The 27,387-nt window shown below is 42.0% G+C and overlaps 1 protein-coding gene across 2 annotated transcripts in view; it reads left to right on the top strand.

Moving 5' to 3' along the window:
• The window catches only part of UBE3D (ubiquitin protein ligase E3D), a 178,412-nt gene that overhangs the window by 99,204 nt on the left and 51,821 nt on the right, over positions 1–27,387 (top strand). For both annotated transcript variants that reach the window (XM_075554833.1, XM_075554832.1), the window contains exon 9: positions 13,860–13,998. In XM_075554833.1, the coding sequence (XP_075410948.1) occupies positions 13,860–13,998 (139 nt within the window). The remainder of the gene's footprint in view (positions 1–13,859; positions 13,999–27,387) is intronic.

Genomic DNA, 27,387 nt, shown 5'->3' on the forward strand with positions numbered 1-27,387 from the left:
TCAAATAATTTGAAATAGTGAGACATACGCATTTCAACAATAACTACCCCAAGGCTAGAGAAGTCAGTGGGAGAACTCAGACTGCTAGGTAGACTTTTTTCCCTCCCAAACTTACATGCAAGTGTAAAACTTTTATGAGGCTGTTTTAACGAGGCCCTTTGGGATTTCGGGTTATTTATCTAAGCTCTTATTAAAAATCTTATTAAGAATGAAAACTTTTCTATGTTTAGCCTTGCAAAGCAAAACCATTCCTAACAAAAGTGTAGGCTGCAGGAATGAATGCCATTCTGCAGGCGGACTCAAGAAAGTTAGAGGACTTTGGGGCAGTAGCTGCAGCTACATTATGGTCATGGGGGAATGCAGCAGAGCCAGTGTTTCGAAGTCTCTTTTAATTAAGACAATTTAGCCTTACGATGATAGTAATGCAGAGTTTGACATGACTTATTAAAATGATTACCAGCCCTGACATTGAGCCCTGTTTCACATAGCAAACACTCCAATGCCTCTGTAGAGTCAACCTGCCCCAAGACTGTGCTCCCTGGTACAGAGTCCATGAGCACAATCTGCATTTGTTGAAGTATTTTTGGATTCCACCCTCCCCTACAGCTAATGCACCAGAGCCACTCTGTACATCCCCCGGTGGAAGTGCAGGGGCTGCTAGAGCAAAACTGCTGTAATCCTGAAACACGTATTCAGCTTCTTTGTGGTATGTTTTTGCTTGATGAGTTTGAGATCTGCAATAAATGAATTCTTGGACATTTATTGGCTTTAACTGATCTTGGACAGATCTTGGCTTTAAATGATCTGTAATGCCAGGCAGTTTTGGGACGTGAGAGGAAAAAGAAAATCAGGGTCAAGATCTTTTGCAGACTTCAAGAATTTTTAAAAACAATTTACCTGGGGTGTTGAGTTGGCACAGATTTTAAGATAGGAAGGTAGGATGGATAACCCACAACTGCTGAGCTATTGAGTCTCTTCTGAGTGCTGACAAGCCTCTAGGACAGAGTAGAATTGCTCTGTAGGGCTTCCAAGCTTGTAAATGGTTATGGGGACAGACAGCCTCATCTCTCCTGATAGATAAATCAAAGTAATAATTATTTCTGAAATGATGATTGGTGAGTAGCTTTATATGCCACAGAAATAAGTCTGTGGGGACGGACAACAAAGAAGGGGGTGAAAGGGAGACGCTGGATAGGGCAAGAGATGACAAAATAATAATCTACAAATTATCAAGGGCTCATGAGAGAGGTGGAGCGGGGAGGGAGGGGAAAAAAAGAGGACCTGATGCAAAAGGCTTAATTGGAGAGCAAATGCTTTGAGAGTGATTAGGGCAAAGAATGTATGGATGTGCTTTATACAATTGATGTATGTATATGTATGGATTGTGATAAGAGTTGTATGAGCCCCTAATAAAATGTTTTTAAAAAAAGAAATAAGTATATGAAATTGGACAGGTAGACATATCTGAGTGAAATGGTGACAAATCCATTTATACAATGTTCGGAAATGAAAACTTTGTGTCAGAGAGCATTTTTTGGTTGTATCAAAGGTCTTTAGGTCATCCGTTCACCCTAATAGTTGTAAAAGAATTCACTGGTGGGTTCTGAGTCACCACCTCCGTTTCACAGGAAGTGAAAATGCTTACAAGGTGACAGAAAGGAATAAGGAGTTAAACACATAGATGATATTTCTAAGGAAGGGAGTAGAGACCATGGGCTGCCAACTACGGCTCATGTAGGCAGGAGATAAAGGGCAAACACCCAGGAGATGCTGGCTGCCGGTCAAAAGCTGGAAGCAGTACGAGTATACAGAGTCGAACAGGTGCACACTGTCAGGGAGTTGTTAGTAGAAAGTTCTATCGTGAAAGAATCTCCGAGCAGTTGATAATGGGCAGGCACACTCTATGTATACTTGGCTTTCACTCTTCACCTTGAGCAGCTGCTGTAACAGTTGAGTTGCGAGGCACTGTCAGGAGTAGAATATTTTAGTTTTGAAGAAGCCCAACTGGTACAACAGCTGATTGGTCTGGTCAAACTTAAGCTGGCCCTGCTCAGGTTGTGAGACCTAGGTGGAATAGTGGCATAAAGCAGCTCAACTATTAGGAGATTGAGTGTGGCGTAATCAAAGTATGAACAAATGCTCATTGTGTGCCAAAGAGGCTTCATTCTGTGGTTAGTTTGCTAAGGCTCCAAGTTCATGGAAATTATCCAAAATAGTTTCTCCTTACATTCTTTGAATGTGAGTCATTTCTCCTGGCACTTAAAGTAGTCATCATTTTACTAGTATCTTTGAATCCTTATAATAGATAATATACATGTTGAAGTCATATCAGTGTATAATATTCATTTTTTATCATTTGTCACATAAGTAAAGAATTCTATTAATAGCAGCTATAGTACTTTTTAACTAGTAGGCAGTGCATTTAATATTTTGTACAACTTGTGCAAGGTAGCTTTCATTTCATATATTTCACATGTCTGTTGCACCTGATCATCAAACTGTGCATATTTACTTGAAGTATTTTAACCAGTGTAGGAAACAAAAAAAGAAGAGCAAGCATAATTCACTTTAATTCCAAACTCCACCAAAACCACTGTCAATATTTTGCTATCTCCCGTGCATACACATTTTCATATAAGAATGAAAGCACATTGATGATATTTATCAGAAAGGGAGTAGAGAGCGAGGGAATAAGGCTAGGAAAGAATCTTAAACTCTTGTTTTGTGTGTTTTGTATCAATAACTCCTTAGCCACGATAGTAAAGGAGTTGAACTGTGGGTCTGCATAGCTGGTATGAGCAGCGGTGGAGGAGAATGTGGCTGAGGTAGCCTCCTGATGAAACAGGGTGCTGCTAGTCACGCCAGGGTTACTAGAGTGGACCTACTCAGGGTAGGGCTCAGTCTTCAGACAGTGACTTCCAGTTAAAAAAAACTAAAAATGAACTCTTAATGAATGACTGGCTTGTTTACTCTTTCTAGGGCCCATTTCTAAATGATAGCACTTCTAATTTTGACGTTTCTGGCAAGTATGTTTGTAAGGTGGGTACCTTACTTTTACACACACGTACACACGCACAGTGTTGCAACTAGGGTTCCAGCTCTTACATGCTTGGATATATTTCCCACCTCCCCAAAACATGGTTAAATATGTCTCTCCATTCGGTGAATGGCTACAAACCAGTTCTCTCAGAACATGCTTGTCTTAATCTCATTACAGTTTCTTTATTTTAACAAGAGCAGGGGAGAATCTGCTGGGTCAGTGAAATGTGAAATTCGAGCCAGAGAGGTCAGTTCAAAAGGTTGTGCCAAGCAGTTTTGTGACAGATTCCAAGGGGGTTATTATTTTTTACTTTTTAATATGAATTAGGTGATGGTTTACATTTCAGATCAACAGTTTATCTATTTAAAGTACTTTGTCAAACTCCTAATAGCTTACCCTGTCCCCTCCCTTTGGTTGCTCTTTTCCCTCTTGTGATTTGAGTTAACACCTGCGGATCCTCCTGGGCTTCATCTTCTCACCCTCGCCTTGACTCATCTGGTAACCATCAGAGTCAGTGTCTTTGGTTATGGGAATCTTTGCCTTGTTTTGTTGTTTATGACGGTGGTGCCATACAATAATGGTCCTTTTGTGATTGGCTAATTCTTCTCAGCATCATGTTCTCAAGTCTGATCATGCTATGAGGTGCTTCACAGGTTTGTTATTATACTTTAATGATGCATGCTATTTCGATGTGTGCCATGTTTCCACCGATGGGCATTTAGGTTCTTTACATCTTCTTGCTGTTGTAAGCAGTACTTCAGTGAACATGAGTGTGCATGTATCTGTATGTGCCATGGTCTTACTGTTTTTGGGGGGGTGGATTGCGGGGTCCTCTGGCATGGCTCCCCCCAGTTATCTGAGGTGATGCCATATTGCTTTCCACAGTCGCTGCTCCGTTTTACAGCCCGACCAGCCCTGTATGAGGGCTCAGTCAGTTCTGCATCTTCTCCATCATTTGTGATTTGGACTTTACTGCCTGTGCTGGTGGGAGGGCCAGTGATTCTCTCCTTATTCTTGAGATTGGGAAGTTTGACTGTAATATGCCACGGTAGCTTTCCCTGGGGTTCTCTCTTGGGTTCTTCCCTTTGGGGCTCTTTCAGTTTCTGGAATAGTTATCTCTCTCTCTCTTTCTTTCTCTTTTTTTGGTCAGGGAAGTTTTGTTCTAGGATTTCGTGGATTATTTTCCCTGTGAATTTTATTTTTTCCTGTTCCAGAATCCCAGTGAGATATAAATTGTTCCCATTTGTAATTTCTTAGGCTTTCTTATGTTGATTGTTTTTCTCGTAGATTGGAACCACACACTATTTCAGTTTTCATTGCTTCAGTTTTCTTGATTTGCTCTTTTAAAGTACTGTTTAGTTTTGTTTTCTTAGGAATTTCTGGATTTCTATATTTGGTAAGCTTTCTAGTTTTCTTTTTCTTCCTTTTCCTGTAGCTATCTATAGCTCTTTTCTCCGTGTCTTCGAAGTAGGTGAACATCACTCTTCTGAATTCTTTTTTTTTCTGGGTAGTTCACAACTTTCTTTTATTCTTCAGCTCATTGAGCTCTGTGTATTGAGCATTTGTTTGTGCTTATCTTTCCAGACCTTTTATGTGAGCTGAGATTGACTGCTGTCTCTGTGACATAATGCGCAGAGGGTGGGAGGGTACCGACCATTTGGGGATAGAAGACTTCCATCAAACGGTGCAGGAAAGGAATAATAGCAACCATAAATCAAAAAGCAAGAAAAAAAATACTGCTCCTTAGGTGAGTCTCCCCTTAGCCCTGGAGAACAGCGAGAGGAATGTGGCTGGCATCCCTTTCCCACAGCGCTGCAAGTGCAGGAAGGAGAGAAAGAACTTGTTGCTAGCCTCGGGGCATAGGCAACAGCTCTGCTGCAAGAGAGTGAGCCGTGACACCCTGGTGTCGGCCCACTGGTTCAGTGTGGTAAAGAAGATGCACAGAAGGAAAATGCACCCCACAGACTCTAAGCAGCAATAGAGGCTGTGCCACCTTCACTTTGGCCCTAGAAAGGCTGACCGGGACCACACAAAGGAGGGCCACTTGTGAGCGTCCAGGCCTGCCCCTCCTCCAAGTACTTGCAATCAGGAGATGGGTTTGGTGGGACCCCTGTTTCCCCTTGTTCTGGGTCCGGCTCACCGTCCATCCCGCGCTGTCCTCTGTCCACACTCAGCCCCCAGGATGCAGAGGAATCCTTAGCTCAGCTCACTTAGCTTTTAAGCTGTTGCCCAGGCTTCTAGGCACCTAGCTTCTGTTCCGTGTTTGTGTTTGTTTTAGAGGGATGTTGTCATGCATGTGGCTAGACAGTCCTCTCGACCTGAAAATGTTAATGCACTTACTTCTGAGATTGCTTGTTTGCATCTTATTGAAAAGAACTATTCCCCCTTACTTCCTGATGTATGTGGAGATAACTATTGCTTGACAGCCCTACAGGTCGGAAGCACAAAGTGAAATCGTTAGCTTTCAGAAATTGTGTGCCTAAGTTTTCTCTATCAGAAGCCTCTCAGTTCAAAGAGAATCAATTGTTCACCTTTGTGATTTTAAAGGATCAATATTTTCCACTGTCATTTCCCTGTTACTGTTAATTACTCAATGAGCTGTATGAAATGTATAAGCCACACTGGATATGGACCTATTTCAAAGTAGGTTTTTATATATTTTAAGTGTAATGGAATTAATAATGATCTTATATTTATCTTTTTTTAAAAAGATTTCATGAGCTTCTAGTAATAAAATTAGTAATACTTCTCAACATAATCAACACATGCACAGCTCTCACTTGTAAAGAGACGCAGGTACAGATAATCCCTTTCTGGCACATGTACTCTGAGTAGGAGGTATACCGGCTAAGGAAGAAAACCGCACTCCTGGGACTGAGCCATGAAACAGGAGAAAAAAGCTGGTGGCTACCGTTGCCTAGTACAGTCACTTGAAGATGGGATCCGACATAAACCCTATGCATTTGAACCAGACCCGGAGCAGCAGCACCAACCACAGGCCTAGGAAGGGTAGTCATGTAGCGAAGGAAGAGTGCCAAGAACAGGACCCCGAGCAGGACTTAGGACCACAACAGCAGCAGGTTCCTTAAGAAGTCAAACACAGAAGAGGCCAGTCCCAGAAGGCTGGCAGGTACACAAGGCCTGGTGTTAGTCAAGCAGCTCCCATAAGATGCCCAGGAAGGAGGTGCAGCTGCCAACCCACTGGTAGTACTCTGCTTGGTCTTTCTGCAGCACAATGGCCAGTGCCCATGTCAGTTGTGGCATCATCTCCAGGAAGAGCCAAAGCATGGAGTAGACCAGGTCCTGTTGCTACACCATCAGCCCTTGATGAAGCCTCTGCACATACCTGTACAGGTACAGTGATGCTGGACATTGATTAGATGGCTGCAGCCCATGCAGGATATGGCCTTTTTAACAAACAAACATTTACAGCAATGCATATAATTGATAACGAATTTTATGTGCTAAAAATTGGCCTTTAAGAATACTTTTGCTGTTTTTTATTCTTTGCTCTATTAATTAGATTGTTGCACATTTTTATAATGATTCTAGAGCTAAATGTATTCACGTAGCTATTTTAGTATTTTAGAAGCTTAAATTGATGGGCTTGTCATTCTTATAGTTTTGAAATTGAATTTAAAACATTAAAGGTAGAAACAACATAACATCTCAACATTATTAGTAGATTTTCTTTCTTCAGTTTTTTAATGGCTGGAGAGTTCAAATCCACTACTAAACTATAAGAAACATGAGCGTTAAGTTCAATTATTTCCACCTGGAGCTTTCCTATAACCCATCAATTTACCTTCTCTAAACAGTGTCTTGTATACCCTTGAAACACCTTAACTGGTACTAGAGCTGTTATATTATCTTTATTTTGTCATTTTAGACTGTTCATTGTGAGACCCCATTATTTCTGAGAAAATTGTGTCATCACTCGTTTCTCATTTGCCTTTAGGCAGCAACTCTTTTCTTGATATTGATTGGTGCTTGATTCATTCACATTTTCACCATTTTTGTTAGAAGCTATAGAAAGTGCCTTTTTTCTCCTTTGCACTGAACTTTAAAAATAGATAGTCCATAGTTGCTTCTCTTGGGAATTTTTCGAGGCAATAGTTTAGAAATAAGGATGGCATGTCCTCTGCTTGCGTCTTGGCCTCTTAGACTAAGGTCACTTGGCTGACAGTTCTTGTCTCCAAGGAAAACTTTTCCTATCCCAGGACTTTACAAACCACAGAAATTGGTTTCCATGCATGTGTAGTGCTTCTTTTCCACTGAAGTTTTTTTTTCTTATTGATTTGTAGTGGAAGATGTGTTAGACTGATTTTGTTCTGATAATCTCTGGTATCTTTGTAAGAAATGCCAGAAGCAATCTGGATTATTCTGTATGATTCTTCAAAAGTTGTAAAAGTAACACAAATTTGTGTGGCTATTTGAGCCACACACAATTGTATGGTTTCAGGTTTCACCTCTGCCTTCTCAGTGAACACATTCTCTAATTTTCACATGTTGTGTTTGGCGATTGTTTTATCATTAAATGAATTTCATGTCTGCCCAACCATTTTTCTTTCTTTTCTGCACTTCTTTCTTCATTTATTTTGTTCAAATTGAAATATATAGATTGTGTGAAAATATTAACTGAAGTTTGGGGAGAAAATTCTGATTTCTGTAAACTTTTTCATTTTTCATATGTTACTTTCAATCTTCTGTCACATATCTGAATGTTTCATTTGATTAAAACAATTTTATGTGCATAAACCTAAGGAGAAAAAATAAATCTTAAGATTTAAAAAAAGTTGTGGGACTTGTGGACAATAAAGTGTAAGAATGGGAAGATCAGATGAATGTTAATAATTTGAACTATGTTATGAGTCAGAATCGGTTCAATAGCAGTGAGTTGAGAGGCTCAACTGCTTAATCAGATCTAAAAGATAATGTTTAAATTATTAGAAAAGGTGGTGTTCTAACATACCTAAAATTTATTCCAATATTTTGCTTTGAAGGTTCTTGATCTTTTTGGATGGATTTCTTTTTAAAATATCGATATTATTGCTTATTGTGTAGTACAAAGAATTTCATTAAAAGGGTTTTAAATGGTATAGGAAAAGGTATTTTAGATGGAAAGGATTATGATTTGAATTTCTTTTCCATGACTTACTGGATTTGTTATCAGGTTAGCACTCTTTGGTTTCCTGATTCTGAATAGGAATTAAAATTGATGATTAAATTAAATAATACCAATATAGGATTATCAGATCATATAATGTCTGTAGTTATGTACACATATGTATAATTAAATGTTTCTTTTCTTTAAAGCTTCCGGCCATACTCTTTGTTAATGAATGTCATTTTATGAAAATTATTGATACATTGTAGAGGTTATGAATCCGCCCCAGGATATTATAAAGAAACTGAGATTCAGAGGAATTGCCCAAGATCACTTGCTGTGGATGACAAACTGTTCTCATAGATTCTAATTTCTACTTCATGGTTATTTCATGTGTGCTGCTTCTGGAACTCTATTTAAGACACTTAGGGCTGTTTTGCATTGTAGCACCAACAGATGAAATATGGCTGAGTGCCCTTGCCTTCTGGGTGACTTGTAGGTTCTCCAACAACAGAGCATCATCCATTCAAAGTACCAGAACTGACGTGAAACTCTGGGGCCCTGATGAAGGAGGCTCTCACAGTGAACTGCCTGCAGAGCAGCCGGAAACTAACTCTGTGGAGCGCAGGGAGGAGCCTCTCCCCCACCCCATACCCCTCCCATGAATCTGAGAGAACCCAGCAGTGCAGGCTCATTGCTTCTTGAACCCTGGCGCTCAGCTTGAAAGCTCAGGGCACCAAGTCTGTTTGCCTTTTTCTTTCACAGGAAAGTCATTCAGCCTCCCAGACTGAGCCATTCTGTTTCCCGCCGCCAGTGGGTCACAAGCCCTGCCCCATCACAAGCCCTGCCCCAGGCCACCCTGCCCGTGCTGGCCCCTGGTACCCCTGTGTGAGGATGGCCTGGGAGGCCTTCCTCACGGTCCTATTAATGAAATTTACCACTTTGTTAGCTCCAGGGCTTCCTTCCACCGCCTTTTCCTTGGACCCCCCTTACCATCCCCAGCTGATGGATAGGTCCCTGTGCCCACCCCAAACCACAGGCACGTGTTATGCCCCTCAGCTTTGGCATCCAACTTTTATTTTATTATAAGTTGATCTGTATCCCATTTTAGTTCCCCAGGCTTCTCTTCTCAAAGCTTCACTCTCCTGCTGCTTTCGTACTCCCAGCAGGCAGGCACAGGCAGACCACGCTCACCTCGACCAGAATCATCCTTTCTTCCGGGACTCACTGACCAGTGGTCCTGGCTGCCCACCTCTTCCTCCCCTCCCCACCCCCAAGAACAGGGCCAACCCAACCCATGCAGCCGAGCCTCACCTTGCTGTCCCCTGGGGACCCCTTGTGGACGGATATCAAACTGCCAGAGAAGCCCGCACAGACTCCCCCATAGGCCAAGCAAACCCGATCCACCCGCGTTCCCTTTCGCATAACAGCAGAGCTCCTTAACAACGCCAAGTCTCTGCGAGTCACTTCCCACCCAGTCCCTTTTTTGACTCCCAAGGCCTGTCTTTTGGTGGCTCTACCCCTGTAGCAACTGCTTTTGCCTCCCACGCAGGCCACGCCTGCCCAAGACTCACTATGAGCCAGCATTGACCCAATGGCAGGTATCAAGTGATGGTTTATTTGGTGAGGATAATATTTTGCACAGCAATCTCAGTGATGAGTGTGATAGGGGAGGAGCCACACTGGGCTTTGAAACCAGGCTGGTCTGAGACTGAATCCTGGGCCAGACACTTAACTAGCTATCTGATATTTAACGATCACTTAACCTCGCTGATCTTCTACTTCCTCATCTTTAAAATGGGATGGAGAATGCCAGTTATTCAAGGGTGCTATAGGACTAGAGACGAGTTTTAGAAAGTGCTGGCCCAATGTCTAGGTGTGTTAGGCACAGAATATATGATAGAAGAAATGTAAACCCTAAAGACATAAAATTTAAACATGGAAAAGATGTTATAACCCTAGTAAACTAAGAGAACTCTTTAAAAATATATATTTGTATAATTTACTATATTCCTTTTTCATTCAAGTGTATACTACTACTAAAAAATAGCTAGAAAATGCTTTTAAAATTTTGACACTGAATCAGAGGTGATTTCTACTTTGCCACGATCCTTAATCATGAATGGCAGCAGACCCTATTTCATTTCAGGAAACCCTTATTGAAGGTGTGCAGTGTGATGGGCCTGTGTTTGGCTTTGGGGATTCACACATGCCTTCTCAAGGGACATCCACTATTCAAGGCAGTATTGAGTGACCTTTTCTGCAAGAGATCCATGACAGAAAAAGCAGGGCATTGAGGAAAAAAAAAATCAGAATGAGCGTAGCTTTAGTAAACTTTACTGTGGGTGGTAAAAGTGAGGAAGGACTTATAAATTCTGAACACTTATTGAACATACAATTTAAGCGAAAGGATAATAATTCTATTAGCCAGAATAAGGCTAATAACTGGGTGTGTCTGAAAAAAAGCAACACAGAGGCAGCTTTCTGATCTTTATTTCCAAATTAGACTGCAAAGTTACATGCATAGGGAAATCCCTGGTATAATCAGACATCTAGATCATCCCAGAATAGAATTGATAGAAATGTTAAACTAGATGAACATTAAGAATTAGGCAAGTCGTTAATTCTTAGTGGGAAAACAGGAAGATGTGGTTGAGGAAAGTGATAATCAAATGGGTTCTGCAGGATAAGTAGGAGTCCGTCAGGAAGGATAACAAACCTTGCAGGCTAGAAAATACATATGCAAGATACAAAGAGTATAATGTAATGCAGTTTAGAGTAGACTGTAACTTCTTTGTAGTGGATTTAAGGAAAAAGAGAATGACCTATAGCCACTGCACTAATACTAAATCTGGATTTTGCCAACAAGAGTACAATTTTTATTTCTATCCCAAAGGAATGTTGGAAATGTTATATAATTAATGAAGGGAGAAATAATAGCACAGTCAATCTGAGTAAAAAAATGTTTTCTAAAACAGAAAAGTCACTCTGTGGAAATTGGGCCAATTTTAGGGAAATGAACAGTATGTTATTCCAATCTAACCAGTTAGCAAATACGTCAATAGTGAATTACCTCACCACCTATCAGCAAGGTGGTTCATGACAGAGCTGACCTATTTGTCATGACCTGTCCTCTAGCGGGAGTTCCTGGGTGGCTCACATAGTTACCCTTTAGGGAGGAGTCAAGATGGTGTCCAGGTAGGATCACCCGCCAGGTGCTCCTGTTGTTAGATCAGAAAATTAAGAGATAGGCATGGGAAGCACACCAATGAGGAAAGCAATGGGGGAGAAGGTTCCAAAGGGACTTGGGTAGAGGAGGAAGCGTGACAAGGAGCGGTGAGCAAACAACTCCATAGACAGGGGAACAACTAGGGAATTAAAAGCAACAAGAGGAGGACACAGGGATCCTGGTGGTGTTGGCGACAGGAAAGCTCTAGGAAGCAAAGCTATGGATGGAGGTATAAACATTGGTTTGCACTAATGTAAATATAATAATTCATAAAGTAGAGGTTTTGGCTTATGTGTGCGTGTGTGTGTGTATGTATGTATGGCAATACATTGAGGAAGTGGATGGACTTTGGGTTTCTCTTCAACACAAGAACACTTTTTTCTAACAACCTGGCATTCTGTGATGCTCACTCTCCCGACATGATCACTGAACACAAAATGGGTGAATTAACAAATGTGGTAAAGAAAGCTAATGGTGTCAGCTATCAAAAGATATAGTGTCTAGGGTCTTAAAGGCTTGAACTTAAACAAGCGGCCATCTAACAGAAGCAACAAGCTCACATGGAAGACATACGTCAACCTGTGAGATCATGACTGTTGACGGGATGAGGTAACGGGCACCATAAGACACCCCCCCAAAAAAAAAAACAACAAACCCAAACCCCATATTGTTAAGGGTTGGATCAGAGACCCAAAACTCATCTGTAGGCTATCCCCTCACAGAAGGATCACAGAAGTGATGAGTCAACCAGGGCGCAGTATGCCACCTATGAAAAACACAATCCTCTGGTTTCTTGAGGCTTCCTCATCCCCCGCTATCATGACCAGTTCTGGCGAGACCAGAGCATGTACAATGGTACAGAGAAGAGCTCATAACACCTGGACTCCAGGTCAGATAAACCTGTCAGGTAAAAAACAAACAAACAAACCTGTCAGGAACAGAATTGGGAGAAGCGATACCAGCAGGGGAGGGAGAAAGGAGGGGAGGAAGGGGGTACCGATTGCAATAATCGATGCATAATACCCCCCACTCAACCCCAGGGGGATGAACAACAGAAACGTGGGTGAAGGGAGGCAGCAGTTGGTGTAAGATATGAAAACAATAATAATTTATCAAGGGGTTACAAGGAGGAGGAGGGAGGGAAAAAGAGGAGCTGATACCAAGGGCTCAAATAGAAAGTAAATGTTTATAAAATGATGGTGGTAACATATGTACAAATGTGCTTGATGTAATTGATGTATGGAATGTTATAAGAGTTGTAAGAACCCCCAGTAATTTAAAAAACAACAACAACCAAAAACAGTTACACATTAGACTGCTAACTTAAAGGTTGGTGGTTTGTACCGACCCAGAGGCACTTCTGAAGCAAGTCCTGGCACTCTGCTTCTGAAAGGTCACAGCCAGGAAAACATTGTGCATACGGTTCTGCACCCAGAATCGCCATGAGTCAGGATTGACTTGACAGCAACTGGTGTGGTTGGGTTCGGTCATACAGAGTGTTAAAATATTGTGCCTTCAATTGCTGTTGCAGCCTGGGCTTCTAGTCTTCAGTACTGACATTGAACAAAGTAGCTTTGCAAGGAGAAATTTATAGAACTAATGGAAAGTGAAAATATCCCTTTGAAAATTAGGACAGTGGTTAGAGACACTTAGTAGGGCAGACAATACTTCAGTGGTAATTATATATATTTATGTAAAATATCCTAATTTTATTTATATATATGTATGTGTGTGTATATGTGCATATATATATAATATCCTGAGTTTTCCCTTCGCTAAAAACACTAGATGAAGAATTAGAACACTGTTGTGATCTTTGAATGAAAAGATTTTCAAATACCTTCCACAGGATGTCGCAGAGATGCTTCAAGGGCCACTGTGGAAGATGAAGGGAGGCCTCCTGCAACCCTTCCCTTTCAAACAAAGCAGCCTTGCTTTTATTTGTATTATACATTGGGACTTTTATCAGATTTTGTTGGATAAAAGGATTCTGCCACCTTTAAAAAGTTTGAAAAATCACTGAACTAGGTATTCCATTAAGGCACATCCAGCTCAGAAATGATTCCCGCACCGTCTTATTGCAATAACAGTAGGTTTTTTTCATCGGAAAGTATCGATGGGGTTGAACAGAGTATTACATGTACAGCACTGAATAACACACAGGAGCCTTCAGTGTGTTAATCCCCCATTTTTAATTCAGCTGTTGGTCCCCCTTTCAATACACACACTTTTATACACACATGGGTCCAACAGAAACAAGACTGAATTTCATACCATGCTTAGATTTTGAGCATGAAACTATGACCGGAAAATAATTGCTCAATACCTCCACCACCACCATAAATATGTCTTATACCTTCTCTGAATTTTGAATATAGCCGTTTGGTTTTTCTGTTTTTCTTGCACATTGCTTTCCCCACACAACCACTGAAAGTTTTCCCCTTGGATATAATTATGAAAGCTAACATTGCATTGTGTTTCAGGCTTGCCAGTTCCTGGGAAGGTGACATCAGTGTCCACTCTCTAACCCTGCCTGCTGCAACCTGCTTGGAGCTGCTGTTGATACTGACGAGGAATCACGCCATGCTGCCCGCATCCCTTCGCTGCATGAATTCCTTCCAGGTAAGGAATGGCTCCTTTACGGAGGTGGGATTTGGGTTATTTTTGTTGTTGTTGTCAGTGCTTTGCAAGGATCCTGGAACAAAGGAGTCAACTCATGGAAACCCGTGGTTTAAGATGTTAACAATAATGAACGTGCTGTCAGCATTGACAGTCCCACACATCTGTGTGGCTCTAGGGTGTGTTCTCCAAGCCTCCACGGAGAGCAAGAGCAAGACTGTGTGAGTGCTCCTTCATCTCGCGTAGCCTTCCCTAAAGGCTGCTCACTTACAAGAACTTTGAACACTATCACTGACTTTGCTGCGTTAGTGTGAGGTCAGATTACCCAATGAAGGTTTCACAGTGCCGCTCCCAGGACCGTTTCTGGAATCTCTCCCTTCCTCTCGTCATCACTCCCCTGGTATTTATCTGTGCTCCTGATAACGTATAGGCTCTGAATGGAAATCTGCACTGTAAATCTTGACTTACCAGCAGGGTAGCTAGCAGGAAGACCCTTCCCCGAGAGTCAGGTGAGGTGGGAAATTATAATAAAGAGATAGGATAATCCCCTAATTGCCACCTCAGTAGCTACTGAATGTTACTGGACAGATCTGAGACTCTTGATCATGGAAAAATGTTCATGAGCTTGCTATGGGAATTCTTGTGGGAATGCCATGCTGTATGCATTGCTGAGACCACTTAGACTTGTGTTCTCTAGAGCAGTGGTCCAATGCCACGACCCTTTCATACAGTTCTTCATGTTGTGGCGACCCCAACCATAAAATTACTTTTGTTGCTACTTCATAACTGTAATTTTGCTACTGTTGTGAATCGCCATGTAAATATCTGATATGCAGGATGTATTTTCATTGTTACAAATTGAACATAATGATTAATCACACAAACAATATGTAATTATATATTATTTCTAATTACAAAGAAATGAAATTTTGTCTTGAAGCATGGTGTATCATGGATAACAGTTTTCACTTCGGGTACTTATATGTGGGCATATCTGCATGTGGGCGAACTGACTGGAGACAGATAAAGGAGCGGTGTCTCAGTCCTAAGATCATTGGAAATTTGTGTTTTCCGATAGTCTTAGGCGACCCATGTGAAACGGTCCTTTGATCCCAAAAGGGGTCACGACCTACAGGTTGAAAACTTTTGCTCTATAGAGACAAAACTAGTGAAGTTTATATGTATAAATGCAGAGAAATTTATATCAACTAAATGGCAAGTTCTCAGGTCAAATGTCAGTATGGAGATTGTTACTGACTCACATAGCTGTAAGGGACTGATGAAGCCAAGACTTCTGGCTATAGAGATGAGTGGATTCAAGATCAGCAGATATGATGGCAACCTGCTGATGACTCCCAGAATCATCAGGAAGACAGCAAGCAGCTCATTAGTCCACATTCTAAAAGCCAGGGGTTACATGATGAACCAGATGCCCAGGCCCAGCAAAGAGCAAAGAAGTTTTCCCATAGGGTCCACTTATATTGGGGGGCTACATCTCCAGGGATATCTCACTGTGATTGGGTAGCTAGCTCTTAAATGGCAAACAACTGGGAATCCTGGCCCAACCAAGTTGACAGAGACTTGACCACATTGAGGACATTAGTATGTGTGATTCTACTTTTAAAAGGTCACTGATAAAACAAGTTCTGAACCAGTGTATTATTGCTTGATATACCTCCGCCTAGTGTGGATTTTTTTATGAAGTATGTATCAGAAAAGCTGTAGAAGATAAATACTGTGATTCTAATTTGCATTCATTGCCTGGTAATATGTGGCTTTGTCTCTGTCATTTTCCTTCTCTTTTTGAGTCCTAGGCACTGATAATAGTTTAGATTTTGGCCTTGGCAGACCTGTTTACATGTGTAGTTACTTGATTATCAACATCAACCCTGGGTTTTCAAAGAGACCAAGGGCCCTTAGAAGATGCCTTCTCAGTTTGTAGAAGAGGAAACTGAGATCCAGTGAGATAGAGAGAGTTAACCAGGGAGCACCAATTGGTTACAGAAAGAGCTGTTGGCAGCAGGCCTGTGCCAGGGTAACTCCGTCTGCTCCCCAACTGCAGTTCTCAGGGTTTGTACGCAGAGGTGCTAGTGCATGGATGGGTGGTAGATAGAAGCAGCTGTGTCTACGCATACCCATTATTTTGCATTTTTATTGATTTTATACTGCCTTGAACAAAATAAATAAAAGGATATATTGTTTTATATATCAACTTACATTTGTTCTAACATTTTCTCATTGGATTAAAAACCAAATAATCTAAACATTTATACATATCCACAAACTTTTATAGCTAAAGACATAAGAAATATAATAGTTGAAAGATAGCTTTGGGACACGAGCTTGGAAGACAGTGAGTTTTTATTGCATTCCTCCCTGTCCCATATAGATTTTATTTTTATCTTTTTAAGTACCACAAGAAGGCGAGAAAACCTAAGGGGAGAGGTGACAGTTTATAGCCTTTTGAGGGAGAGAAGACAATCATACATATGTGAAATAAATGGAGTATAATTGTCTTATATATTAGTCTCAGCATAAGCCAAATTAGTGATGAAAGGGAAACAGCGTTCTGAATCCGATGTGGGGGACTTGAAAGGACACTGTGGTAGTTACATAATCTCACGTCAACTTGAAAAATCGGCCTAGGGGTGGAGGTTAGCCTGTCATGAGGTCACAGCCTGATGATGCCTCCTGGTGGGTGTGACCTTCTCCTGAGGAAGATTCTGGGCACTTGCTCTCTCCCTCCCTGGATGTGGGCCCCCTCCCTCTCTGTGAAGGAGGAACGGTGTAGGAAGCGCAGGATGCTGCTCAGCCTTCTCAGCGGGCCTGAGAAGGACACACGGTCCCTGTACAGTGGCTCCCAGCACAGCCCTGAGACACCGTGGCCCGGAGAACTAGCGGCTCTGTCTGCGTCCGCTTCCCGCTGGCCAACGCCTGCTGCCTCTTCCTCATTAGCGCAATTCATAACTATATAAGGATAAATTTTAGAACGAGGACGGCAGCGCGGTAACATTTGATTGGCTTATGCGCCCTATATAAACTGCGGAAAGACAGCAATAAAATAGATCTGCGCCTTCAGAGCCTGGTCTCCGGGGCCTGTGTGCACACGCGTTGGTCGGTGATTCCGGCTCCCTCCCTCCCTCCCCTGCGGCCGGCCTGTTCCCGCCTCTCTGCTTCACCTTCCTGTTGAGGAGCCATGCTCAGAAAGCGGGAGGAGCCAGCGCTGAACTGGCTCCCCAAGACTGCCACCCACCAGCCTGTGATCTCCCTGCATTCGCCATCGTGCATGTGCTGTGTGAGTCGAAAGAGGGATTTCTGTACTAGTATCGGACATGTGGACTAATATTGGACTTAAGGACTTGATATAGACCGGACTAGGATGTTTTCTCAATATAAAATTTCTCTTTGATATAAAGCTCTCTCTTACATGCATATTACTCTCTGAATTTGTTTCTCTAGTCAACTGGCATGAACAGAAACATTTGTTTCTTCTCTATAACATAGAAAAGGGCTGGCTTGCTCACTGAAAAACTCAACTCGGTTTCTTGTGGACACATGTCAGTGTTCTCTTTCAGTTAGCATCTCCGATCGGAGAAGCTCTTAGAGCCTACCATGGTGTGGATGTTAATTACTGAACTATCCTTCTCCCTGGGCGATTGCCTTTTCTCTGGTTTCACTCCATATGCTGACTATAACTGCCAGGAGCACACACAGTTTCCCAATTACAAAAGCAAAGAAGGACTTGACAGAAGCTCGTCAGTGCCAGCCCAAGGGATTTCCCCCTGCTGCCCCCCCAGAGAAAAGGACCCCTGGTGAGGTGCAAACCTACCGGCTACTCTACGGAAGGCTGTCTGCGCCAGTGGATTTACAGCCTCAGAAGCCTTCAGGAGCTGTTGTTAGATGTCGTCACATTGCCTGACTCAACAGAAGGAAACAGCCAAGCCTTGCACCACCATAAGAAGTGTTGTGTTTGAGCCCATTGTTGCGGCACTGTGCCGATCCACCTCACTGACAGTTTCCTCTTTCTCGCTGCCCTCTACTTTACCCACTGGCAATGCTCTGCTACCATTCATCAGGTTTCCATCGACGGATTCCTCAGAAGCCCGCAGCTCATCCTTTTTGGCAATCTGTTTTTAGTCTGGAAGCTCTGTTGAAACCTGTTCACTTGGGGCGACCCTGCTGGTATTGGAAGTACCAGTGACATAGCTGCCAGCGTCACAGCAATATGCAAGCCTCCACAGGATGACAGCCTGACAAACAAGTGGTGGATTCTGTACTCTATGATCCTGATCACTCAAAATCAGCTTGTGGGCAGTGGGTTTGGTTTGATGTAGTGCTCTTGGAAAAGGAGCCCGGATAGCGTAGTGGTTGAGGACTCAGTTGCTCACCAAAAGGTTAGTGGTTCAAACTCCTTGGCTGCTCTGCTGGAGAAAGATGTGGCTATCTGCCACTGTTATAATTGTTGTATATATGTACAAGTTTGTTTGATATAGTTGATTTATGGATTTTTATAATATCTGTAAGAGCACCCAATAAAATGATATAAATTCTTTAAATGGCTGTTAGGTGCCAGTGAGTTATTGTTGATTCTAAGAGACCCTCTATGCAACAGAATCCTACCCCACCTGGTCCGACGCCAGCCTCACAACTGTGCATATGTTTGAGTCCATTGTTACAGCCACTGGGTCTATTGATCCTGCCAAGGGTCTTCCTCTTTTTCGCTATCCTTCTATCTTACCAAGCATGACGCTCTTCTCTAGGGACGAGCCTCTCCTGGTAACATGTCCGAAGTACACATGACAGAGTCTCGCCATCCTTGTCTCTAAGAACATTCCGGCAGTGCTTCTTCCTAGACAGATTGGCTTGTTGTTCTGGCATGTTATGCTCCTTTCAATATTCTTTGCTAGCACCCTCATTTGACTGTATCAGTTCTCCTTCGACCTTCCTAATTCAGCGTCCAACTTTCACTTGCACGGGGGTGATTGAAATCACTCTGGCTTGCCTTGCAAACCCTGCAGGGCAGTTTTCCTTGGTCCAGGCAGTTCCTGTTGACTCAACAACAATGGATTCGGCTCCCCTGGCAAGAGAGCCCTAGTATTGCAGGTGAGCCCCAGATGCAAACCCAAAAGTCAGTGGTTGAAGCTCACTGACTACCCGGTGTGAGAAAGATATGACTGTCAGGTTTTTTAAGGATTACAATCAAAGAACCCTATGGGCAGCTCGTCTCTAGCATAGAGTGGCTATGTGTCAGGAGTATGCTTGACAGCAGTAGGTTTAGTACCCCGGAAAAATGTATTCTTATCCGTGATCTGCCAGGAGTCAGATTCCCTATGGCAGACTTTCCTTCCAAAATAAACGTTCAGTGAAGAGGTGCTGTCTGCCAGGATTAGAAAGGGATGTTTTGCTTTTTCAGCTTTTCAACACCTACGTGCTCGTTATTACAATGGCAGGGAATGGAGTTGCTAATTTTGCACTTCTTTGGGAATGATTTTTTTAATTGGAAACTGAGTTGAATGCCTATTCTTTCAGAGATACCTTGTCAAGAGCTATGAAATAGGATGACACTTGTTCCAGATCCCATCTTTCCATTTCCAATTCTCACTGTCTAGGCTGAGTCACAGTGAGCGATGGTTCTCCTTTCGATAAAGTGGATTTTGTAAAGTTTGCTGACAAGCCAATGGCACTACTGTTTGAATCATTATCACTGTCACAGCCCAAAGAGAAGTGCTTATTTTATTAATTAGAGATCGGAACATATGTGAAAAATTTAAATTGCATGTAAATTTCCCTAACTTCAAATGAGGGCACATTTTGGTGGGTCTTTACTGTTGCTTTCATACTGTAATAAATTTAACTTCTGTTACGATCTCTAATATCTCCAGTGCAATTATAACCAAACTGCATGTAGGATTTGGTTGAAAAATACTGAAGTAACGCAATCAACAGTTGATAGCTATTGTTGCAGCCTCAAAAAGAGAGATGGGCTTACTGCTCACTTTATTGCAATGAAGATAAAATCCATATTCCTGACCCTGCAACTTCTGGTCCCCCTTTATCAAGCCTCAGCTTACACTGTTTCCCTGAAAATAAAACAGTGTCTTATATTAATTTTTGCTCCCAAAGATGCGCTAGGTCTTATTTTCAGGGGAGGTCTTATTTATCCATGAAGAATACTACGGTACACATTAATTGTTGAACAACAAAAAAAGGAAATTTATTACCTGTATACGGTATGGTAGTAGTTGTCATCACAAACCAGCATAACCAAACAAACTGAATCCTACAGTATCAAGAATTTCTTACACCATTATTTCCATGTACAACGATCTGTGATACATTTACTCATTTATTCAATGAAAGTCATGTCATCATCTTCTGGAACATCAAAATAACAATCAAACCCTTATTTTCGGAGGGATGCCTTATGTTTCAGAGAGAGGCAAAAGTGTAAGAAGGTCTTATTTTCGGGGATGTCTTACTTTCAGGGAAATGGTATTCCCTCTCTGACATATTCACTCTTTTCCTGTTACACCGATCTTCTTTCTGTTCCTTGCCACAACAAACTGTTTCTTACTGTAGGGTCTGTTCACTGGTGGTTCCCTCTGCTACCAGGAGAATTCTGTGGACCAGGTCTGTGCTTGGCTGGCTGCCTATCTTCCAAGTATCTCAGCTGTCAGCTTAAGCATCCCTTCCCCTGAGGCACCTCACCTGACCACCTTCACAGAGCCCCCGCTTCTCTATGGCCACTATTCTATAAATTCACCTGCTTTACTTCCTCCCTTGCACTTAAACACTATCTGAAGTGATCATGTCCATTCATTTTATTTTTCCTCTACCGAAATGTGTTGAAGGAGAATAGAGAGTTGACTTTTGTTTGCTTGTTCAATATTGCATCAGCTGAACTTGGCACAGTACCTGGATGTATGAAATATTTAATAAATGTTGAATGCACAGATGATAGCTGGATGGACAGGGGAACATATAAAATGTAGAATGCCTGTGACATTCTGGAAGTTCAGAAGACCAGGGGAGGGCATGCAGAAGCATGGGCAGTACACACTTTCGGGTAGAAGTGATCCTTTGCTGCTGGGCAGGACTCAGCTCCATTATTAATATGAGATGTGTCAGTAAGGTTGAGCACAAACAGATGTCCAAAATAAAACTGCAGCCCAGGACTGTACTGATGAGAAAAACTCAAAGAAGAGTTTCGTCTTTAGAAAGAGCTGGCAAAAACGATTCAGGCGAGCAGAGCGACCAATTTATAGGACTAAAGTCGTTTGGGCCCTGGAGTGCACAGGAGGAGAAATGGGAATGACAGTCACACTGACTGAGGTTTCAGATGCCAAGGCAGGGATTTGTATGTGCAGATTGGTCTTCTGGAGTGAGTCAGGGTTGCAGCCACTAATGTAGCCGGTTGGGTCCCACTCTTAAGGCTTCAGAACTCTGTCTGGGTGAGACGGCAGGGGTCCATTTTCATTTCCCTCTTGCTGGCCAGAAACAAGCCCTTAGCCTGCAGTCTGGTAATTTTAGGTTTAAATCCGAACACAGTCTGGACGGCAGAACCTTATGGACTAACAAGCTGGACCAGGTTTAGCAATGATGGCTGCTCTTAATATTGTGGTGCTTGCTTTCTTTTCCTTTTTGTAAAAAAGATATTTAAGCTATAGTGGGTGGAGAAACTAACTACTCAATAATTTGATTTTTACAGTTAAGAGAACAGAGGAAGATTAAATTGACGATGGAAACTAAAACCCTGATTTCTAGTCAGGGAGGTTTTTAGTCTCCTAATTTATGGATTATGCTACACAGAATTCTGGCTTCTCTTCAGTTTCAGAGAAGATGTTCTCTTTATCATTTCTCTTTTAATGAAGTGCCGGCACTTTGGGATATGGTTGTTATGGTTAAGTGTCATAGAGTCGGTTCTTCCCCATAGCAACCCTGTGCACAATAGAACAAAGCACTGCACGGCCCTGCCCCATCCTCAGCACCACTCTCGTCGTGTGCCCATCGTTGTAGCCATGGCATCCATCCATCCATCTCCTTGAGGGCCTTCCTTTTTTTGATGTCCCTCTGCCAAAGATGACGCCCTTCTCCCGGGACTGGTCTCTCCTGACAACATGTCCAACGCATGTAAGACGACGTCTCTCCATTCTTGGCTCTAAGGAGCACTCTGGCCTTACTTCTTCTAAGACAGATCAGTCTGTCCTTTCAGCAGTCCATGGGACTTTCAGTATTTCTCTCCAGCACCACAATTCAAATGCACTGATTCTTCTTCACTCTCCTTTATTCAATGGGATATAAATAAATGTTTACAAAGAGAGACCAATAATAATCATACCAACAATAATGTTGTCAGGCACCCTCAGGTCGGTTCTGACTCATAGTGCTCCTGTGCACAATAGAACAAAACACTGCTGTGTGCCATTCTCCTACCTGTTGCTGTGTTTCAGCCTGTGGTGGCGGCCACTGTGGCACTTTATCTTGTTGACAGTCCTGATTTTAAACCATGGAGTTTCCCGTTCTTTTGTTCTAACCTCTGTCTACTGACTATGCACAGATTATGCATGAACACAAGTATTCCGGAATTCCCAATTCTTACTCTTCTCTATATTGGTCATAATGTGTTATGATCTACACAGTTCAATGACTTTGCTTCATCGAGGGAACGCAGTAAACATCTGTCTGGTGTTTTCCGTGTTCAGCCAGGACCCATCCGATATTGGCAATGGCACTCCTCGTACATGGCCTCTCCTGGATAACTTGAATTCCTAGCAGTTCTCCAGGTACTCCTGCAACTTTAAAAATTATCTTCAGCAATATTTTACTTGCATGTAACATCAATGATATTATTCAATAATGTCTATGTCCTTGTGGATCCCTTCTCTTGAGAACGGACACGGATATAGATCAGATCTAGGTCTCTTCAAGCTGGTTAGCCAGGTGGCTCTCTTACAAATGTCTTAGTCCGGGCAAGTGAGCATCTCCAGCTGTTGGTTCATTTGTTGAAGTGCTTTTACTGGTACCCAGTGAGCCCTGGAGCCTGATTTTTGTTATCGAGTTTTATCTGTTAAATCGATTTTTAGTTTAAACAAAGTAAAACAACTGTCTTTATTTAACATGAGGATGTCTCAGGCCCTTTCATGTACTACTTTAGGATAATGTGGACATTCCCAGGTGAGGAAAGTAAAACCAAACAAACAAGCAAAGAAAAATCCCACACTCACTGCCATCCAGGTCTTTCCCACCCTTGGCAACCCAACTGTGAGATAAAGATCGAATGTTCCGCTTTTTTTGTAATTCTAACATCTCACCCCATTAACTCATCCTTAGACCACCTAAACAGTGTGGGTGGAATTTTTCAGGGTGCAGAGACCAACAATTAAAATTTCTTGTTCCCCCAGAAAGATTGCTGCCATCTACAATAATTCTAAACATATTCAGGAACACCACTCATTTTAAAATACAATAGCGCCTCTCTTTCAAATGTGAAAAAAATGTGGACAAGTTCATAGAATTACCAAATTTTATGGCAGTATTTTAAACCCAATAGTTGTGAGTGTAGCTCAGTAATTTCGTGCTACCGCATGCCAATGATTTTCTTTGGCCATCGGAGTCCTAGACATCGAATGTTCACCACCAGGAGACACACGTATCTTTCATGCTAACTCCTACTATTCATATCCTTCAGAGAACCAAAACCTCTAAACATGGGCGCAGATAAATAATATTCTTAACCATCCCAAATCATAACAAATAATTGAGACTGCATTTTTGAGGGCTATGGCGACATATGTGAAGAAACCACCACTTGTCTGTCAGTTTGTACCACTGTGGAGGCTAGTGTGTTGCTGCGAAGCTGGAAGTTTTGTCACTGGTATTTTAAATACCAGCAGCATCACCCAAAGTGAACAAAGGTCTGCAAAATGAGAAGACACAGCTGCAAAAAGCAACTAATAATTGGAACTTGGATGGTACGAAGAATGAATCTAAAAATATTGTAAGTTGTTAAAATGAAATGGAAGGTGGGGGAAGGTGGGAAGAGGAAGGGGGAAGAAACCATTGGGGAAGGGAGACAGTGGTCAGTATAAGATATGAAAATTATAATTTATCAAGGGGTCACAAGGGTGGAGGGGAGGGAAAAAGAGCTAATACCAAGGACTCAAATGAAAAATAAATGTTTAGAAAATGATGATGGCAACATATGTACAAATATGCTTGATACAATTGATGTATGGATTGTTATAAGAGCTGTAAGAGCCCCCAATAAAATAATCTTTTAAAAATGAGTGGAACACAAAATTGATATGCTAGGTGTTGGTGAGCTAAAATGGATTTGTATTGGAAAGTCATGTGGTTTATTATGCTGGGACTGCCACAATCAAGAGTAATGGCGTTGCATGCATCTTCCAAGAGGGCATTTCAAGAGCTGTCCTGAGAATAAGAAGTCCTGGTGGAGTAGTGCTTACGTGCTGGACTGCAGTCCACAGGTCAGCTGTTCTAAACATCCAGCCATTCCACAGGAGAAAGCCGAGACTTTTTCTCCCGTAAAGAATTACGGTCTTGGAAACGTACACGGGCAGTTCTGCCTTGCCCTACAAGGCCACTCTGCGTTAGAACTGACTCAATGGCAGTGAGTTTTATCTTGAAGTACAATGCTTCCACACACAAGGCAATCTAATCAGTAAAGATGAGACAACCTTGCTCACTGAAAATAAGTAACACTTGCTAATGAAGAGCAAGGAAAAACTGGTGCGTTGAGTTGTGATGTTGGCGAAGAATATTGAAAGTACCAAGGACTGCCAAAGAACAAGCAAATCAGTGTTGGAGGAAGCAGCCAGAGTGCTCCTTAGAAGGGAAGATGGAATGACTTCCTCTTATATGCTCAGGACATGTCGTCAAGAGATCAGTCCCTGGAGGAGGTCCTAAGCTTGGTAAAGTGGAAGGTCCCGGAAAAAGAGGAAAGCTCTCTAGGAGAAGGATTGGCACCGTGGCTGGAACAGTGGGCTCAAGCAAAGGAACAGTGGTGAGGAAGATGCAGCACCAGGCAGCGTTTCAGTCTATTCTACTTGGATTCGCTATGGGTCAGAACCAACGGCACCTAACAAAGGCGTGGCGGCAGCAGCAGGAGCAACTTCTCAGATATCCTAGAAAACAGAGATTCTCTTCTAATTCTTAGTAGAATAAGGATGGAAGGCACATTTTCCAGCCTCCTCTCCCACCTTTTCACCCCTCCTAGTCCTCCTTCCCTCCCTGGAAAGGAGTCTATGTAGGTGAGTCTCTTCTAGGGGTTGCCTGCTTCAGTCACGGCCTGACCTACTCACTTGGGTCTCCCTGATGTGGGCACGGTGGGCCAGGCAAGGGCCAGGCCTGCTGTCTACAGGAGAGTTTGAACCCTTAGTTCAGGCCCTGTTTGGTGGGTTTGAGGTGGCAATTCGGGTCCAATGTGTTCTGCAGACTTAAAATCTCCCTCACTTGCGGGAAAGTGGTAGAAAGTCCATTTAGCCGTGGCTTCATCCACATTCCTCACTAGTAAGTAAGCTGTGCTTATTACTTTGATATTCCTTTTTAAATGTTTTTCCCTCATTTTATTTTATATTGAAGTATTATATATTTATTATAAACTTTGGGAAAAATAAATATTTTCCTGTAACATCACCATCAGATATTGATTAAATAATTTAAAATGTGGAGTATACTCTTTAATCAGTATTGTTTGGGTCAATATTTACTTAGTTAACATATTTACTCTATAATATCATTTTTAATGGTTGTTCATTATTCCATTCTATAGTTACATCATAATACACTAACTGACTAATGTTCTCATGCTAGATATTTAAACAGCTGCTAAATTTAGTTTATTATTATTACAAAACACTCTGGATTTCCTCAAAATAAATCCTAAGAAGTGAAATTTCTCTGCAAAGGGAAAGACTTGAAGATTTTTTTGCCATAAATTATCAAACTCCCTGTTCAGTATTGACTGCTTTTACTTGTCATTATTTATTCTCACAATTTTAAAAACAAAAGTGGAATCTTATTCTCTTTTAATCTGATTAATGGAGAGTAAATTTTTTTGTATAATTGTGACCACAAAATGTTTGTGTTTACCTGTCATTTTACATTAAATTATATAAAGTACAAAAGAACAAAAAATTTTAAAAACCTGATATTTAAATGGGCCCTCATAATTTTCAAAACATTTGCTCTCCACTTAAGCCCCTGGCATCAGGTCCTCATTTTCCCCCTCCCTCCCTGCTCCCCTTCCCTCATGAACCCTTGATAATTTATAAATTATTATTTTGTCATATCTTACACTGTCTGACATCTCCCTTCACCCACTCTTCTGTTGTTCGTCCCCCAGGGAGGAGGTTATATGTAGATCCTTGTTATATGTAGATCCTTTCCAACCTACCCTCCCTCCACTCTCCTAGTATCGCCACTCTCAGCACTGGTCCTGAAGAGATCATCTGCCCTGGATTCCCTGTGTTTCCAGTTTCTATCTATACCAGTGTACATTCTCTGGTCTAGCCAGATTGTAAGGTAGAATTGGGATCATGAAAGTCGGAAGGGTGGGGTGGGTGGGAAGCATTTAGGAACTAGAGGAAAGTTGTATGTTTCATCATTACTACACTACACCCTGACTGGCTCGTCTCCTCCCTGCAACCATTCTGTAAGGGAATGTCCAATTGCTTTGGGCTTTGGGTCCCCACTCTGCACTCCCCCTCATTCACAATGATATGATTTTTTGTTCGGATGATGTCTGATACATGATCCCTTTGACACCTCATGATCACACAGGCTGGTGTGCTTCTTCCATGTGGACTTTGTTGCTTCTTAGCTAGATGGCCGCTTGTTTACCTTCAAGCCTTTGTGACCCTAGACACTATATCCTTTGATAGCTGGGCACCATCACCTTTCTTCACCACATTTGCTTATGCACACATTTGTCTTCAGTGACTGTGTTGGGAAGGTGCGCATCAGGATTAACAGTTTAATAGAACAAAGTATTCTTGCATTAAGGGAGTACTTGAGTGGAGGCCCAATGTCCATCTGTGACCTTAATACTAAACCTATACATATATGCACATAGATATATTTCCATATCCTCATATATAAATATATTTACATATGTACATGCCTGTATTTAGATCTCAATAAATGCTCTTTGCCTCCTAGCTCTTTCCTCTATTTCCTTTTACTTTCTTCTTGTCCCACTATCATGTTCAGCCTCCATTTGGGTTTCAGTAATTCTTCATGGTTACATTACCCTTGGTCACACCCTACCAGACCTCCTACATCCTCCTCACCACCGATTTGGATCACTTGTTGTTCCCTTGTCCCTGGGTTGGTTAACACGACTTCATTTCCCTCCCCCTCTCTTATGTCCCA

The sequence above is a fragment of the Tenrec ecaudatus genome, chromosome 7, assembly GCF_050624435.1.
Source record: "Tenrec ecaudatus isolate mTenEca1 chromosome 7, mTenEca1.hap1, whole genome shotgun sequence".
NCBI lineage: Eukaryota > Metazoa > Chordata > Mammalia > Afrosoricida > Tenrecidae > Tenrec > Tenrec ecaudatus.